General features: G+C 37.0%; 2 protein-coding genes across 2 annotated transcripts; both read left to right on the top strand.

Annotated features, from left to right (window-relative positions):
- The first annotated feature begins 506 nt into the window (after positions 1–506).
- On the top strand, positions 507–2312 carry LOC126630101 (uncharacterized). Its single transcript, XM_050300253.1, has 2 exons — positions 507–992; positions 1116–2312. Exon 2 carries the CDS (start codon positions 1467–1469, stop codon positions 2310–2312), a length of 846 nt encoding a protein of 281 aa, XP_050156210.1. The 5' UTR covers positions 507–992; positions 1116–1466.
- A 4017-nt stretch (positions 2313–6329) lies between these two features.
- On the top strand, positions 6330–6746 carry LOC126630100 (uncharacterized mitochondrial protein AtMg00810-like). Its single transcript, XM_050300252.1, has one exon. It carries the CDS (start codon positions 6330–6332, stop codon positions 6744–6746), a length of 417 nt encoding a protein of 138 aa, XP_050156209.1.
- The last annotated feature ends 11095 nt before the right edge of the window (positions 6747–17841 follow it).

Here is a 17841-nt window from a genome sequence, read left to right as displayed (position 1 = left end):
TGCAAGTATTGAAGGAGTCACAGAAGAAGACCTTTACCCCCTAAAGGTTATCGAGGTCTAAAGGGACGACAAAGTTACCAATTAGCAATTTCAATACACGGATCGAGAAGATGGTGCCTAAATCAACGCGACAGCAGACTAGACAGGATTGAAACATGAAGAGGACGCCGAACACATCATTCTTGATCCCTACCAGCCAGAAAAGATTGCTAGAATCGGCTCACGGCTTCCATAGGAAAAAATAGTGACATCTTTGCATGGTCACTTTTCGAGATGCCCAACATTGACCCCAAGATAGCTTGCCACAAGTTGCACGTCGACGTTGCCGCCAAATTAGTGATCCAAAGAGAAGACATTTCGTACCCGAACGAGTGGCAATTATTGAATCAAAAATCGACAAGCTACTGGAGGTCAGGTTCATAGAAGAGGTATGACATTTAGTATGGCTTGCCAACGTCATGCTAGTAATGAAGAAAGAGAAGGGCAAATTGAGGGTTTGCGTTATTGGATATACATGTGCCACATAAGGCAATTGCCACGTTAGCACTAGCTTTAGAGATAAGCTACTTTTGATATGTGGTATAAATAGGCTTTATATTCTTTTCTTTTTCTGTTAAGTCGGTGTGTATGTAAAAACAGAAGATCAGAGAAATACAATTGAGCTTTCTTTCTTCCTCTACAAGATTACTAGGGTTTATTTTTCTCACAGATTCTTCAGCTCATACAAGAATGTTAAGATGGTATCGAGAGCCAGATATGCTTACGCGATTGATTCTGGGTGTGTTCTTTCCGCTGCTCCGTGAGATTTTCTTGATTCTTTCTCTCGATTGAAGAAAAATTGGGAATTTTTTTTCGAATTTCTTGGATTCATCTGTGTTAAAGGTCGATGCCTCGATGAATCATCACATATTGTGTTTTTTTTTTAAGTTGAAGATTTGACTGCTTTCTTGAAGGCCGATGCCAATTAATTTCATATTGGTTGATGAACTAAGGTCGATAACCAATTGTTCATCAAGATTGTAGATTCTTGTTGTTAAATTCTATGTTTGGAAGAAGATTTAACTGTTTTCTTGAAGGCCGATGCCAATTAATTTCATATTGGTTGATGAACTAAGGTCGATAACCAATTGTTCATCAAGATTGTAGATTCTTGTTGTTGAATTCTGTGTTTTGGAAGAAGATTTCTCTGGGTTTTTCTGTTCCCATTTCTGTGTGGTGTCAATTTCTACTCACGCATGATGACTGACTCGGTTAAACTTGAAAATCTTTTGGGAATGTTGACTATTAAGTTGAATGATGACAATTTCATCAAGTGGAACTTTCAATTCTGTTATGTTCTTCGTGGGTATGATTTGTTTGATCATTTTACTGGTGAATCAGTTTGTCCTCCCAAATTTCTTGTTACTCCTTAATTAGGGGTTACCAATGAAATTAGTACTGCATATAAAGCTTGGGTTCAAACTGATATGGCTCTTTTGAGTCTTCTTATTGCCACTTTGAGTGATGATGCCATGGAATATGTTGTTGGTTGTAAAACTACTCATGAAGCTTGGACTGCCTTACAAGATAGATATATGTTTGTCTCGAGTGCTACTGTGAATCATTTGAAAGCTGAGTTACACACTATTCAGAAAGGAAGTGATAATGTTGATAAGTTTTTGTTGAGGTTAAAGACAATTAAAGACAAACTTATTGCAGCTGGTGAAAAGATTACAGACAATGATTTGGTTATTGCTGCATTGACTGGTTTACCTGCTGACTTTGATACGATCAGAACTGTGGTATTGGCCAGAGATACACCTATCTCGTTGAAAGAATTCAGGGCTCAAGTCTTAGGGGCTGAAAAGATTATAGAAGCTAGGATGCAGTCTCTTGTTCACAGCATGGCAGCTATGTATGGTAATGGTTCTGTTCCATTTTCTTCTGGTGGTAATTCTGCATATCAATTAGTTTCACATGCATCCAGTCCTTCTACTGGTTCTGATTCTACGATGCCACAGTCATCCAATTTTGGCTTTGGTCTTGTTGCTCCTGATTCCTCTAATTCAGGTGGCTCAACTTCTCAGACTTGTCAGCAGTTTCCTCCTCATAATGCTAATGTTTTTAGTGGGCCTAGAAATAATTTTGGTAATCATGGACATAGGTCTTTTGGTCATAATAATGGCCATACTTCTTTTGGTAATACCTATAGTACTCAGTCTGGTCATAGTGGTTATAATTCTTCTGGTCATAACTATGGCAATTCATCTGGAGGTAATGGTTACAGAGGCCAAGGGAACGGTGGCTATCGACCTAAGTGGCTATCGACCTAAGTTCAATGGTAATCGATCTGGTAATTACTAGTCAGGTAACACTACCACTAGACCGAATATAGTTCCTGAATGTCAGATTTGTTCAAGGAAAGGACATACGGCAGTGACTTGTCAGTACAGAAATGAAACTACTCCGGTTGTGCAAGAATGTCAGATTTGTGGTAAGAGGGGCCATATTGCCATTGATTGTCGACACTGGGGTAACTATGCTTACCAAGGGGCTCCTCCTCCTCCTTCCCTTAGTGCCAATTATGCCTTTCAAGATTATCCTTCTCAGTTTCAGTATCCTAGTGTTCCACCTCCAGTTCAGTTTCCTGACCTTTCTGGTTATCAAGGGGTTTCTTTCACTACTCCACAAGTTCCTCCAAATTTTCAAGCTTCTGTAAATCAAGGCCAGTCTTCTCTTATTTCATCTAGTTCTCAAGATCATGATGTTTCATCTGATATACCTGCTTTGAATGCACAAACTTCTTCTGGTCATGGTTCTTGGATTCTTGACACTGGTGCCTCACATCACATGAGTCCCAATGTTAATCTGTTAGATACAGCTATTCCTTATACTGGAGATAAACGAATTGTTGTTAGCAATGGTGATGGTTTAACTGTCAATCACATTGGCACTGCCTTCTTACTTACATCTTCACATACTTTATATCTTCGATGAAGGAAGATTTTGTGAAAACATGTTCATTTAAGCAACATCTATTAGCATGCACTTAAAAACAAAACATTAACCAAGAAATTCAAAGCCTAGTAGATTGGTGAACCAAGACTCAACTCAAATCAAAGTGAGTTGAGAAATTTATACCTTTGTAGATTCCTCTTTGCATAAGCAAAGGCTAATCACCCAAAGAGAGGGTCTTCATTCCTTGCTTCTTAGATCCATGGATTTGGATGGAAGAATAGATTCTCCAAGTTCCCAAAATTGAGAACCTTTAAGTTTCCACACCAAGGATGGATTGATGAAGAAATGAGTGACCTAGAGGAAGCAAGATTGCAAGTTAATTTCCTCTAGGGTGGCCGGCCTCTTTAGAGAGAAAAGAGAGCTTTGTGTTCTCATCTTTTCTCCAAAAGAAACCCTTAATGAATTTAGGCTATAAAGTCCTTTATATAGTCCCTTCAAATAAGTGACCTAAAGAACCAAAAATCTATTCTTCTAACATGGCCGGCCACAAGGGTTTTATGGGATTTTGGGCCTTTGTGAATTAAGTTGTCATACAACTTAAGTCAATGGGCTTCACGTTCGAAGCCCATTGGGCCTTGAGGCCCAAAACTAACCCGTGGTCTTTTAACGAACTTATTCGTTTGATTAATTAACATATTAATTAATCATTGCCATAAATAATTAAACCATTTAATTATTCTTACTCATCTCCGTTGTTTCTTCAATCTTTACCTTACACGGTGTACGATCCATTAGGTTCCTTTTAGTGAGGCAGTGGGCGATTAAAACTCTTTCAAACCGATTGTGAATTGAAACTTACTTTCAATTCTCCCTTTAGTGATTATACACGTTTAGGGCTTCCACAAACCATGAGTGACACCTAGCAGCATATCATGGTTACCCAAGCTAATCAGAAGAGGTGGAGAACCTATTCAGTTTAGGATTACAAATGCAATACGGTCTTTCTCTAATACAATACTCTTGACCACATTGTTTGGTTTGATAGTTTATTCATGTCTACTATCCAATGTGATTCATTTACTTATATGATTACCTTGAATGTGATTTGGAATGCCTTCCTAAATCTCATTCATACTCTGATTAGAGATTTTCAATCATATCATAGAGTATTCTCCCCCAAATGGTTTGAAGGTTAGATATCCCTTGTTGCGCATTCAATTGCCTCCATGGCTAAGTGGCTTAACCCCAACGATGCCATGGACACCCGGGGATGGGGTGACTTTGACATAATCAAAGATCAAGGACTTAACCACAAGACAACTGTGATGCCTCAGGTCAAATGACTACTTTGCATTATCCCAACCATGAGTTCTCATGTGATATGAATATGAGAACTCTTCGTTGATCGTGTTCAGTGAACTCATTCTCTATTGAGCACCTACGTACTTGTCTTGATGTCACACACACCAATGACTCGAGACTAGTCACTCTCCTTGAGAGAAGACACAGCACGTACTGATCTTAACGGATTGTCAATGCCCAATTGGCAATCCTATGATCAGGAACGTTTAGGATGTGTCTACGAAAAATGGTCTCATGAATCTAACTTCTTTAGATTGCATTCTCCCAATCACATATTCCTTGGATTTATCGTTTAAGCATATAACATTTATATGAGACGGCTCAAACAATAATCTTTGCCCTTTATATTTAAACTACATTAGTTTAACTTTGTGAAATGTCCGTAAAGTATCATCATATGATTGGTTTTAGGGCACATTTCCAACATTCGAAATGTCTTGCATGTGCCGATGTTAACAGTCAATTTGTTGTATGTTCAGCAGTTTTGTAAAGACAATCATAGTTGGTTTATTTGTGATGATACTCAGTTCTATGTGCAGGACAAAGCAACGGGGCTGATTCTTTACCAAGGAAAGAGTAACAATCGTGAGCTTTTTTGCATTCCTGTCCATCTATTTCCCAAGGTGTTGACTCCAGATGATTCTTCTTGTTCTGCATTTGTTGGCAAAGCAGTTATGTCATCTTTGTGGCATCACAGACTTGGACTTCCTTCTAATGATGTCTTGACAGCTATGCTTAGAAGTTCAAATATTTCTTTTAGTCATGATGTACCGGATCAACCTTGTTCTCATTGTTTTAGTGGTAAAATGAGTAGATTACCATTTGTTGAATGACTAGATAGAGTTGAGATTCCTTTTCATAAGATTCATAGTGACATTTGGGGTCATTCACCAATAGCATCTATAGAAGGCTTCAGATATTATGTGTCATTTGTAGATGAAGCAACTTGGTTTGTATGGCTCTTTCCATTAATGAATAAATCAGAGGTTTTTGGTACATTTGCCAAGTTCTTTGCCTATGTTGAGAATCAATTTAACATAAAGATTAAGGTGTTACAATCTGATGGAGGAGGAGAATTTCTGAGCACTGCATTTAAGGATTATCTTGCTAATCATGGTATTGTTCATTTTATTTCTTGTCCATATACACCACAGTAGAATGGTTTAGTGGAAAGAAAACATCGACACATCATAGAAACTGCTATTACTTTGTTGACAGCTGCTAGTCTTCCCCATAAGTTTTGGTATCATGCTGTGGCACATGCGGTGTTTTTAATTAATCGAATGCCTAGCAAGACTATTGGTAGGGTTTCACCTTTTCCGAAGTTGTTTCACACTTTACCAGAGATTTCATCTTTAAAAGTCTTTGGCTCAGCCATTTATCCTTATCTCAGGCCATACAATGATCACAAGCTTCAACCAAGATCCACTCAATGTGTTTTTCTAGGTTACTTTTCTGGTTATAAAGGAGCTATTTGCTTTACAAATTGACACACAAGTTCTTTCTTTCTCGACATGTTCTACATGATGGGACTATTTCTCGGTATAAAGCTCGACTTGTTGCTCAGGGTTTTAGTCAAGAAAAAGGCTTGGATTATACAGAGACTTTTAGTCCTGTGGTTCGGCACACAATTGTACGGATGATTCTTGCATTGGCTACAACTTATAAATGGTTTCTCTGACAACTTGATGTGAAAAATGCCTTTTTACATGGAGAGTTAAATGGGGAGGTGTACATGAAGCAACCTTCAGGGTTTGTCAATCTTCAGTGTCCAACACATGTGTGTAAGTTGGTTAAGTCCTTGTATGGGCTTAAGCAAGCTCCCCGAGATGGAATTCTAAATTTACAGGTTATTTGGCAGCCGTGGGTTTTCATACTTCTTCCTCAGATTCCAGTCTTTTTGTTAAACAAGTGGGTACTGATGTGGTTATACTACTTCTCTATGTCGATGATATAATCCTTACAGGCTCCAATGTTACTTTAATTCAATATGTTATTGATGATCTTGCTGGTGTTTTTCTCTCACGGACATGGGTCAATTAACATATTTTTTGGGTTTGCAAATCCAATACAAGTCCAATGGTGCTATGTTTGTTCATCAGGAGAAGTATATTAAGGACTTGATTCATAAAGCAGGCATGGATAATTGTAAATCATGTGCTACTCCTTGCAAGCCTCATAGTTCTGTTTTGGTAGCTGAAGGGGAATTGTTGACAGACCCTACTTTGTACAGAAGCCTTGTTGGATCATTGCAATATCTAACTTTTACAAGGCCAGATATTGCTTTTGCGGTTAATACTGTGTGTCAATTTATGCATGCTCCTACTGATGTTCATCTTGGTTTGGTAAAGCGAATTATTCGGTTTTTACAAGGCACAATGAAATGTGGATTGACTTTTACTTCTGGTAGTGGGATTGATATCAGAGGTTATAGTGACTCTGATTAGGCTGCTGATGTTAATACTAGACGGTCTATCACAGGTTATGTGGTCTATCTTGGTGCCAATCCCATCTCCTGGCAATCCAAGAAACAAAGTTTTGTTTCTCGCAGTTCCACCGAAGCATAATATAAAGCTCTTGCACATGCTGCTGCTGATATTGCATGGATTCGATTGATATTGTGTGATTTGTGTGCTATTGTTTCCAATCCACCTCTTTTGCTGTGTGATAATCAATCTGCCATTGCATTGAGCTTGAATCCTATTCATCACTCAAGGATCAAGCATTTAGAAACAGATTTTCACTTTGTCCGAGAGCGTGTTCAAAAAGGAGATATAGATGTGCAGTATGTGCCTACCCAAGACCAAATCGCAGATATACTTACCAAGGCTTTACATGGCCTCGATTTTCTTCGACATTGTCACAATCTTAATCTGGGGTATCCCAGTTAAGATTGAGGGGGGGTATTGGATATACATGTGCCACATAAGGCAATTGCCACATTAGCACTAGCTTTAGAGATAAGCTACTTTTGATATGTGGTATAAATAGGCTTTATATTCTTTTCTTTTTCTGTTAAGTCAGTGTGTATGTAAAAACAGAAGATCAGAGAAATACAATTGAGCTTTCTTTCTTCCTCTACAAGATTACTAGGGTTTATTTTTCTCACAGATTCTTCAGCTCATACAAGAATGTTAAGATGCGTAGGGTACACAGACCTCAACAAAGCATGCCTAAAGGATCCTTATCTAGTTCTCCGAATCGATCTACTAGTAGATTCAACTTCCGGGAACCAGTTGCTCAGTTTCTTAGACACATACTCTGGCTATAACCAAATAACCATGCATGATCTCGACAAGGAGAAAACTATGTTTAAGATTGGGTGAGGTACCTACTACTACAAAGTCATGCCATTCAGCCTCAAGAACGCGGGAGCCACTTACCAACGACTAGTAAGCATGATGTTCAAGAAGAAAATTATAGTAACCATGGAGGTTTACGTCGACGACATCATGGTAAAGGGCAAGCAGCAATCATACCATATCGTCAACTTGACCGAACGAACAGCTGCGCTCAACCGCTTATTTTTGTGGTCTACTAATCGATCCAAGTCTTTCTTCAAAGTAATAAAGATGGCACATCGAGACAAATAGGATGATGAGTGCAAAAGAGCTTTCCAAGACCTGAAGAAGTATCTCACATCACATCCCTTAGTATCCAAGCCGGAAGTAGCGAATGACTTATACATCTACTTGGCAATTTTAGAAGTAGCAGTGAGCTTTGCCCTCATACGAGAAAAATGGGGCCCAATTGCCTGTATTCTACACTTCTAAAGCTTTTCTTGATTTTGGTGCTAGTTGTTGTGGCTCGGGAGGTCAGACCATATTTTCAAGCTCATACAGTTATCGTTATGACTTAGTATCCTCTATGATCAATCCTACGTGGTTCGGAAGCTTCTCAAAGAGTAATGGAATGAGCATTGGAACTTGGCCAATACAATTTAGTTTACTGACCTCGCATAACGATAAAGGCCCAAGCCTTGATGGACTTCATAACAGAATTCATGCCTAACCTAGGTGAGTAACAACGTGCCCCAACGATGCCCCAGAGGTAACCGAATAGTCAATCTGCTTGACGGGCACCACCTCGCAAGCCGAGGACTATCAATTGTCATGCAGTTCCTACCTTATAGCTAAATGTTCATTCATTTCACTCGTTTTTCAATGAGGAATTCAGAAGTTATTTACAACTTGGCTCGGCTGCATACTTACAACAACTAATCACTTATGTATTTCAAGAAAAAATTGCGCCTTTTTAAGGGACTTATTGCAGGAATCGCACCTCTCTGGGAGCCAACCTTGCTCTCCAGTGCTATAGGGTAAACCAATTCTCTAACACCCATATGTGTCTGCTCTCCGATGCAAGAGGATAAACTATAAACTTCAAATATCCAGACATGGATGAGTCAGGCTGCCTTGGTGTAACTAGTGCATGACGGCTTGTGCCGAGATTCTTAAAAGTAGCCACAATAGTCATTTTCAAGGCTTATTTATCTGAAGGATTTTTGGTCTTTGGCCTAATCCGAGGGGAACCGGGCCTAAAAAATGGATAGGGCCACATAACTCAAAGGATTGAAGAAAGCCAAAGTTAATAGCCAAGTGGTCATGCAAACTCGTCTACTTCTGTAAGTAAGGCGTCCGACTATCAACCCTATGGCTAACAACTTTGCAAAAGTTCTACACCAAAACCTACGGCTGCATAGGTTACATGGGCATTGAACGAAATTTTGTGAAAAACATGTTCATTTGAGCAACATCTATGGCATGCAATTAACAATTAAAGGCGGAATCATGCTTGTATGCATTTAAAAACAAAACATTACCCATGAAATTCAAAGCCTAGTAGAAAGGTGAACCAAGACTCAACTCAAGAACAAATTGAGTTGAGAGATTTTATACCTTTGTTGATTCCTCTTTGCATAAGCAAAGGCTAATCACCCAAGGAGAGAGCCTTTATTCCTTGCTTCTTAGATCCATGGATTTCTTGGATGAGGATGGTTGAAAGGATTTTCCAAGTTCCTAAAGTTGAGAACCTCTAATTTTCCACACCAAGGAGGGACATGAAGAAAAGATGAGTGACCTTGGAGGAGGAAAGATTGCTAGCTAATCTCTTCCAAGGGGCCGGCCTCCTAGAGAGAAAGGGAGAGACATGTTCTCTCCAATTTTCTCCAAAAGAAACCCTAAGGATGAAATGTCTATAAATTTCCCTTATACCACCTCACAATGGAGTGGCAAACTTGCAATTAAGCCAAGTTCACTACCCCTCTCTATATGGTCGGCCATTAAGGGTTCATTGGGCTTTCATGCCCTTTGTGTTTTCAAGTTGTCATACAACTTGAGTTAATGGGCTTGACATTCAAATCCCATTGGGCCTTGCGACCCAAAACTAACCCGAGGTCTTTAACGAACTTTATTCGTTTGATTAATTAACATATTAATTAATCCTTGCCATAAATAATTAAACCATTTAATTATCTTTACTCATCTCCGTTGTTTCTTCAATCTCTACCTTACACGGTGTACGATCCATTAGGTTCCTTTTAGCGAGGCAGTGGGTGATTAGAACTCTTTCAAATCGATTGTGAATTGAAACTTACTTTCAATTCTCCCTTTAGTGATTATACACGTTTAGGGCTTCCACAAACCATGAGTGACATCTAGCAGTATGTCATGGTTACCCAAGCTAATCAGAAGAGGTGGAGAACCTATTCAGTTTAGGATTACAATGCAATACGGTCTTTCTCTAATACAATACTCTTGACCACATTGTTTGGTTTGATAGTTTAATCATGTCTACTATCCAGTGTGATTCATTTACTTATACGATTACCTTGAATGTGATTTGTAACGACTTCCTAAATCTCATTCATACTCTGGCCAGAGATTCTTAATCATATTATAGAGTATTCTCCCTCAAATGGTTTGAAGGTTAGAGATCCCTTGTTGCGCATTCACTTGCCTCCATGGCTAAGTGGCTTAACCCCAATTATGCCGTGGACACCCTCTGACAGAGTGACTTTGACATAGTCAAAGATCAAGGACCTAACCACAAGACAACTATAATGCCTCAGGTCAAATGACTACTTTGCATTATCCCAACTATGAGTTCTCATGTAACATGAGTATGAAAACTCCTCGTTGATCGTGTTTAGTGGACTTATTCTCTATTGAGCACCTACATGCTTGTCTTGGTGTCAATCACACCAATGACTCGAGACCAGTCACTCTCCCTGAGAGAAGACACAACACGTACTGATCTTAACGGATTGTCAATGCCCAATTGGCAGTCCTATGATCAGAAACGTTTAGGATATGTATACGAAAGAGAATGGTCTTATGAATCTAACTTCTTTAAATTACATTCTCCTAATTATATATTCCTTGGACTTATCGTTTAAGCATATAACATTTATATGAAATGGCTTAAAACAATAATCTTTGCCCTTGATATTAAACTAAATTAGTTTAACATGTGAAATGTCTGTAAAGTATAATCATAAGATTGGTTTTAGGGCACATTTCCAACAATCTTCCACTTGCATTAGAGCCAATCAGCTTGGTCATCAATGATGATACCTCTTCTGTAGTCATTTCAAAAATGGCTGAGTAGTAGGCCTAGACAATGGATATCTATATGTTAGCCATAGAAGCAACCTTGAGAATAATGACGTCACCATTATACATGATTCTTAATCATGTGGTTTAGTTTCTCATTTGAGTTCGGATCATGATGAGACCTTGATTCCTTGGCTTGAGCTATCGCCCCATTAGTGTCGTAGTATCGGTACACTAGAGACACTTCCTGGTTGAAATCGAATAGAGAGTTCATGAATGAACTTTCTCATCCAAGCAACATTGTTGTAAGCTTCTATATGGCAATATATTTTGCATTCACAATGGAACACACTAAATTCATTACTTTTAATGTTTCCATCCAAATATCTCTTTAGTCATAATAAAGAGATATCTGATTATCTCTTCATTCATAATGAAGAAACATCCAATGATGGATTAGATTCATAATCTAATACATTTACGCTTCCATTACGTTACTCTAATTCTTCCTCATTCTTGAGGAATCCATCCTTTATTATTTCTCAAATACTTAAGAATTCACTTTACAGTTGCCATGGTTCTGATCCTGGACTTGCATTGATATCGTCTTGTACCGATCTTGGTACAACTCATATCAACGTTTTTCATACAATATGAAATACATAAATCACCTTTTTGCGTATACATAAAGGATTCTATTTGCGCATTATTTCTTTGGGAGTCAAAGGGTACGTTCCCTTTGAGAAGAGCTACCTCCTAGTCTTATTAGAGTTGTTCTTCTGATTGAAGTTTATCATCATATGAAAAACTTCCTAGCATCTTTTGTCTATCATTAGGGCTTGATATAATCCAATTATATCCTGAAATCTATCATTATAGATTTCCATCCCATGTTTATAGACTATGTCTCCCATATACATTCTATCGTTATAGAATATTTAAAGTCATAAGTTTAACGAAGAAGTATTCTTTTCATTTCCAAAATTAATATATCATATATGTGTGTGTGTATATATATATATATATATATATATATATATATATATATTCAAATTTAGGAACATGATTAACTCCCACTAATCTTTTGTAAACCTAGTAAACAAAAGATTTATTTACATCTTTATGAGAAATCAAACGATTTGATCTTTCTCTCGTAAGACGCTTATAGCTCCCACTAGCTTGCTAAGATTCATGATGGATGGATCTCTACAACTTACATGTCTTGTGATTCATAGTTTTAGACATATATTATCAAGACTATCTTAATAATGGTTTCGGAAACCCATATTATGTCCAAACATTGAATCACCATTTAGTTGTAGCTAGCAATCTTCGAATTAATTGAAACCAAGACTACGTCAAAGATGGTTTCTTCAAAGTCAACTAATCTCTTTGATTGTAGTCACCTTAAGCTACCAATTAGCTATAAAGGTTTCATTATTTAGGGTCAAATGGTACTTTACCATTTCCTTGAGTATATGTCGTATATACACTCAATGTAGTCATAAGGATTTTCATTCTTATTTCTTTTGAATTAAGACTCTATGACATAATCATAAAGTTCAAACCATTCAACCGAGACAGTTTATAAATCCTTCTCGACTACCTTGGAGCTTGTGGTATAGGAATTGGGTTGTTATATTTGTTGATCACTATCTTGTCTCTCAAAGAACCCATTCTTTGAGTTCTATCCCTCGTTCATTTGCTCTATTTTAGGCAAATCCTAGTGTAGGATTACAATGAACTACCCAACAAGCAACATTTGTTAGTTGGTTTATAGAAGTGATATCCAAATGTTAATTTAAGGATACCCACAAGATAATTCTTTAAACAAATATTGCTTATTAGCACACAACCCCAAATCTTAACATGATTAAGATTTATCTTTCTTTCCAACTACATCCTATGGAGTCATGAAAATTTTGGAAGATCTTATAATTGACAATCATATTGTCTTAGAAGTATATATCCTATATGTGGGTAATTGATAACATCCAACAAACTAAATCTTATTCAAGTTTGTTCTTCTCCTAATGGAGAAATCCATTATCTTATGATGCTTCTTTCCTTGATATCTTTCAAGGAAACTGTTCTAAAGTGTTACCTTTCCTTGGATCAAATCTAAGGAGGTAAATATTTTAGACGTCTTACTCATCAACTTACATTCTTGAATTCTTTGAAACCTTTTGCAAAGTATTCGGACTTGTGTTTATTCAAAATAAACGATAGTCCAACCGAGAGCGATCTTCGGTGAATGTCATACAACATGAGTAGTATTATGTTGTGTAGAAGTGCCACTAACATCTAAGTGAATTATCCTCAACAACTTTGTGATTCTTTCTTCCTTTTCCAAAAGAATAAAGATTCAAACATTTTGCCTCTATACAATTATAACAAGAAGGCATTGGATCCGGATCTAATGATCCAAAGCATCCATCTATGACCAACTCGTAATTTATGTTTTAGAGGTATCACAACTCAGTTGGGATTAGTCACTACCTTGCAACCTTTTGGGTTTTAAGCATCATTATATTCTAAATAGTTAACACTACCATATAATCTCTACTATAGAGATAATCAATTACAATAATCTAATCATTCATTAATAAAGAACAATGTTTTGTCAAACAAAACATTTATCCATTTCTCATACGGAATTAAGTTTCTTTATTCGATTGGAATGTAAAGACAATCTTTGTTTTTCCATTTTCTTTGGTAGTTCATATGAGGAAGTAAGTACTACCTGCTTTCGCAGAGATCTACATTTAATTCATGTTCCAAATGTGAAGTACTTTCTCTTCTCTCATTAATCTTCTACTTCTTATTAGCCACACTTTTACAACGATTGTAAAACATAGTTACTAATACGGAATCAAGCATTCAAGTAGAAGAACCAACTGTTTTGAACTTTTCAAGAACAATTTACAACACCTTCGAAAGGTGTGTTCTTGACGCTTGCAAGACATTTCTTGCAAATACCCCTTCCAATGTCCATCCTTTCATAAAGAAAGTTTGTTCCCTTGGAGTTATTTCGCTTTCTTCATTTGACTTCTCCTTTGACTACAATAGTCATGGTCCCTAAACTCCCACTATCTCTCTTGAAACTTATTTCAATTGTGTTATACACATCAAACGATTTGGAGAGCGTGTGGTTATTGTTCACTATATAGTTTACAATAAACTTAGTGAACCATTTGGATAGGGACACAAAGGTGAAGTCCTTGCCTAGTTTCCGTCTCTAGAAGTGGTTTAACACTTCAACACTCAATGATTCAAAATCATAATAAGTCCATGTTGATGGACTACTTTTGTCAACCAACCATTTTGTTCTAAACATAATTACAAACTTTCAAGAGTTGTTCAAGGCAACTCTCATTTCTTCATACAACAATTTGTAGGTGAAGAATCATGGCACATAAAGTGTCCATGCCCTTGTGCTTACTTCTCAAGTTAGCACTAATGTTTGCGTTAACTAAGGGTTGTTCAAAGCAACTCTTACTTCTTCATACAACAATTTGTAATTGAAGAATTATGACATTAAAAGTGTTGTTCTCTTTATGATAGTCTTATCTAACATGTTCTTCCAATGATACATTATCAATAGGAAGATTGTGAGGATGAGACTACTTAGGTACATATACAAGCCATTAAAGACAATCTATGGGATTGTGGTACCAAGTCCAGAAACTAAAGTATTCGGCTTTTCTTTGCCAAGTTTTGGATAGCGTTTGCAAATAAATTGGTGAATAAATACATAACGAATATAAATTGATTGATTTTAAGCCATTTGATTCGGGTCTTTAAATCAAATAGCATCACCCACTATTTTTGGCAAATTCCATATCCCTCATCGGAATTCGAGAGTTTTGGAGGAAACTCTTAGTAGGGTATGAGAGACTCATCATTACCAAGCCCACCTCACAATGATATGATGTTGGCTAGCATCAATAATAATGAGAGAGTACGCTTATTCATTTGCATCTCTTGCAAGTACCCATCTTATTTGGCCTCTAGAGAATGAAGCCTCACAATGATATGATGTTGGCTCCATTGCACTTAGTTAAGTCATTCCCACCATGCAAGTTCGAGTAGGGGTTCAAGAACAACCTCACAATGATATGATGTTGATCATTCTCGTTGCCTACCTTCACAACATCATGTATACATATAGAACTCATCTTGAGTGTAAGCATGCACTTTGTACTCCCCCATGATAGGGTGAAGTCGGTGTACGAGTCACAAACGATCGGAGCCTACCACAGTGGAAGGCCACGAAAGAGTGTTCAAAGCACTCTCACGCTTATCAACTTAATAAGGGTTTGGTTGAGGCTTTTAGGTCTCATCACATATAAGCATGCATTTTAATCTTATTAAAACAATTTGGTCCTATTACAACTATTGGTCCATGTGATTGATTTAGTAGTATATAATACTCCCACTAAGCTTGTAAAACGGTTTTTAAAGCAAGAGTATATGGTACTACTAACATAAGGTTTGCATTCATTGATGGACTATATAGTTGCCTTAGGGCCTTAGGATGACTATGAACCTTTGATTAGATCCAACACGAGCCTAGTGTTGAATCTCGGTCTAGGGATGGTGATTTATTTTAGTTACGCGTTTAATCATGTTAAGGCGTGTTTTTCTTATTGGGCGTTGGACCCATCTACTCCAATTTCATGCATATCAAATAAAACAAGAAATGAGTACTTCAAAGTAAAGAAGAGCTTATACTCTTTTACAACATTTGATCAAAACAAATTACTTTAAAGTAAAGAAGAGCTTATGCTCTTTTACAACATTTGATCATATCAAATTACAACCAAAATCTAATCTACACATTCCCATGGTTCAAACAAATTTGAGACGGCCTTTCACATAGCTTAATTATCGTAGGCTTAGGTTCATAATCACCCTTTCTTTAATTAATTAACGCTTTAACTAATTAAACTTGAATGCAACATTTTCATTTGGTTTTTGTTTCCATAGAATTGATTTAAATGGAGCTAAATGAAATGAAAATTCAATTCTCATTTAAAGATACAAAACTATTTTGTTCTCAACTAATTTGGGCCAAATGAAATAACCTCAACTTTTTGGGCTATGTTGCAAAACACAAACTTTTGAGGTCACTTTGTAAGAACACAAAAGTCCACTACTTCATGTAATTACAACTAGAACCCCAAAAACTTCATTAAAGGAGCAAAACAATTTGTCCTTTAGTGATTTTGGGCCTTTCCGTAAAAACGTAAACTTTCGGGTCAAAGTACAAATACACAAAAGTATCAAAACTTTATGTAATTGCATAAAAGCCCCAAAAGTACCCTACTTTTAGGGTGGCCGGTTTTTGGTAGTGTGAGGGAGTGGTTTTTTGATAAAATACAAAGTCATAAAGTCATGCAAGTTGAAAAAGATGAGTGATGGGTTGGTGTGAAAAAGTAGGTATAGGTGTGTAAGAAAAAAGTACCAATCATGTACAAAAAATTCAAACACTCTATCAACATTTCAATCACCTTTTCAAATAAATGTCTTGTTGATAGAAAAGTCACACCATCCAACACAAAACAAATACTTTATGTAATCAACCAAAAACTTTGAATAAAAAACACCAAACTTTTTGTTCTTGGTAAGAACATTGAAGAACACACATGAAAACTCATAAGAGCTCCATGAATGTTTTCACTCAATAAAATTCAAAATTTCACTACTCAAAAGGGGGTTAACATCCTAAGGTACTTAGGAGTTCCAAAAGTCACCTTAAAACACTTTTAACAAGACAAACAAGAACCCAAAAATCCACCCTTTGGATTTGGCCAAATTTCCCCAAAAACATGGCACCAAATTTTAGCTCCAAAATTTCATGCTCATATGAACTACATCTACAACATTTGAGATGGCAAATTTTCTAACAAAATTTACATTCAAAGAAGCAAGAATAAAGCTTGTAACAATTACAATATTCAAATCATAAACTATGAAAATACAAAACCCAAAAGGATTCACCAACTACTAGACCTAGGCTCTTGATACCACTTGAAGGAAATTTTGTGAAAAACATGTTCATTTGAGCAACATCTATGACATGCAATTAACAATTAAAGGTGGAATCATGCTTGTATGCACTCAAAAACAAAACATTACCCATGAAATTCAAAGCCTAGTAGAAAGATGAACCAAGACTCAACTCAAGAACAAAGTGAGTTGAGAGATTTTATACCTTTGTTGATTCTTCTTTGCATAAGCAAAGGCTAATCACCCAAGGAGAGGGCCTTCATTCCTTGCTTCTTAGATCCATGGATTTCTTGGATGAGGATGGTTGAAAGGATTTTCCAAGTTCCCAAAGTTGAGAACCTCTAATTTTCCACACCAAGGAGGGACATGAAGAAGAGATGAGTGACCTTGGAGGAGGAAAGATTGCTAGCTAATCTCCTCCAAGGGGCCGACCTCCTAGAGAGAAAGGGAGAGACATGTTCTCTCCAATTTTCTCCAAAAGAAACCCTAAGGATGAAATGTCTATAAAGTTGCCTTTATACCACCTCACAATGGAGTGGCAAACTTGCAATTAAGCCAAGTTCACTACCCCTCTCTACATGGCCGGCCATTAAGGGTTCATTGGGCTTTCATGCCCTTTGTGTTTTCAAGTTGTCATACAACTTGAGTTAATGGGCTTGACATTCAAATCCCATTGGGCCTTGCGGCCCAAAACTAACCCGAGGTCTTTAACGAACTTTATTCGTTTGATTAATTAACATATTAATTAATCCTTGCCATAAATAATTAAACCATTTAATTATCCTTACTCATCTCCGTTGTTTCTTCAATCTCTACCTTACACGGTGTACGATCCATTAGGCTCCTTTTAGCGAGGCAGTGGGCGATTAGAACTCTTTCAAATCGATTGTGAATTGAAACTTACTTTCAATTCTCCCTTTAGTGATTATATACATTTAGGGCTTCCACAAACCATGAGTGACACCTAGCAGTATGT

This window comes from Malus sylvestris, chromosome 7 (genome assembly GCF_916048215.2).
Source record: "Malus sylvestris chromosome 7, drMalSylv7.2, whole genome shotgun sequence".
Lineage (NCBI taxonomy): Eukaryota > Viridiplantae > Streptophyta > Magnoliopsida > Rosales > Rosaceae > Malus > Malus sylvestris.
Note: the sequence above shows the minus strand (reverse complement) of the source record. Positions and strands in the feature narration are given on the sequence as shown.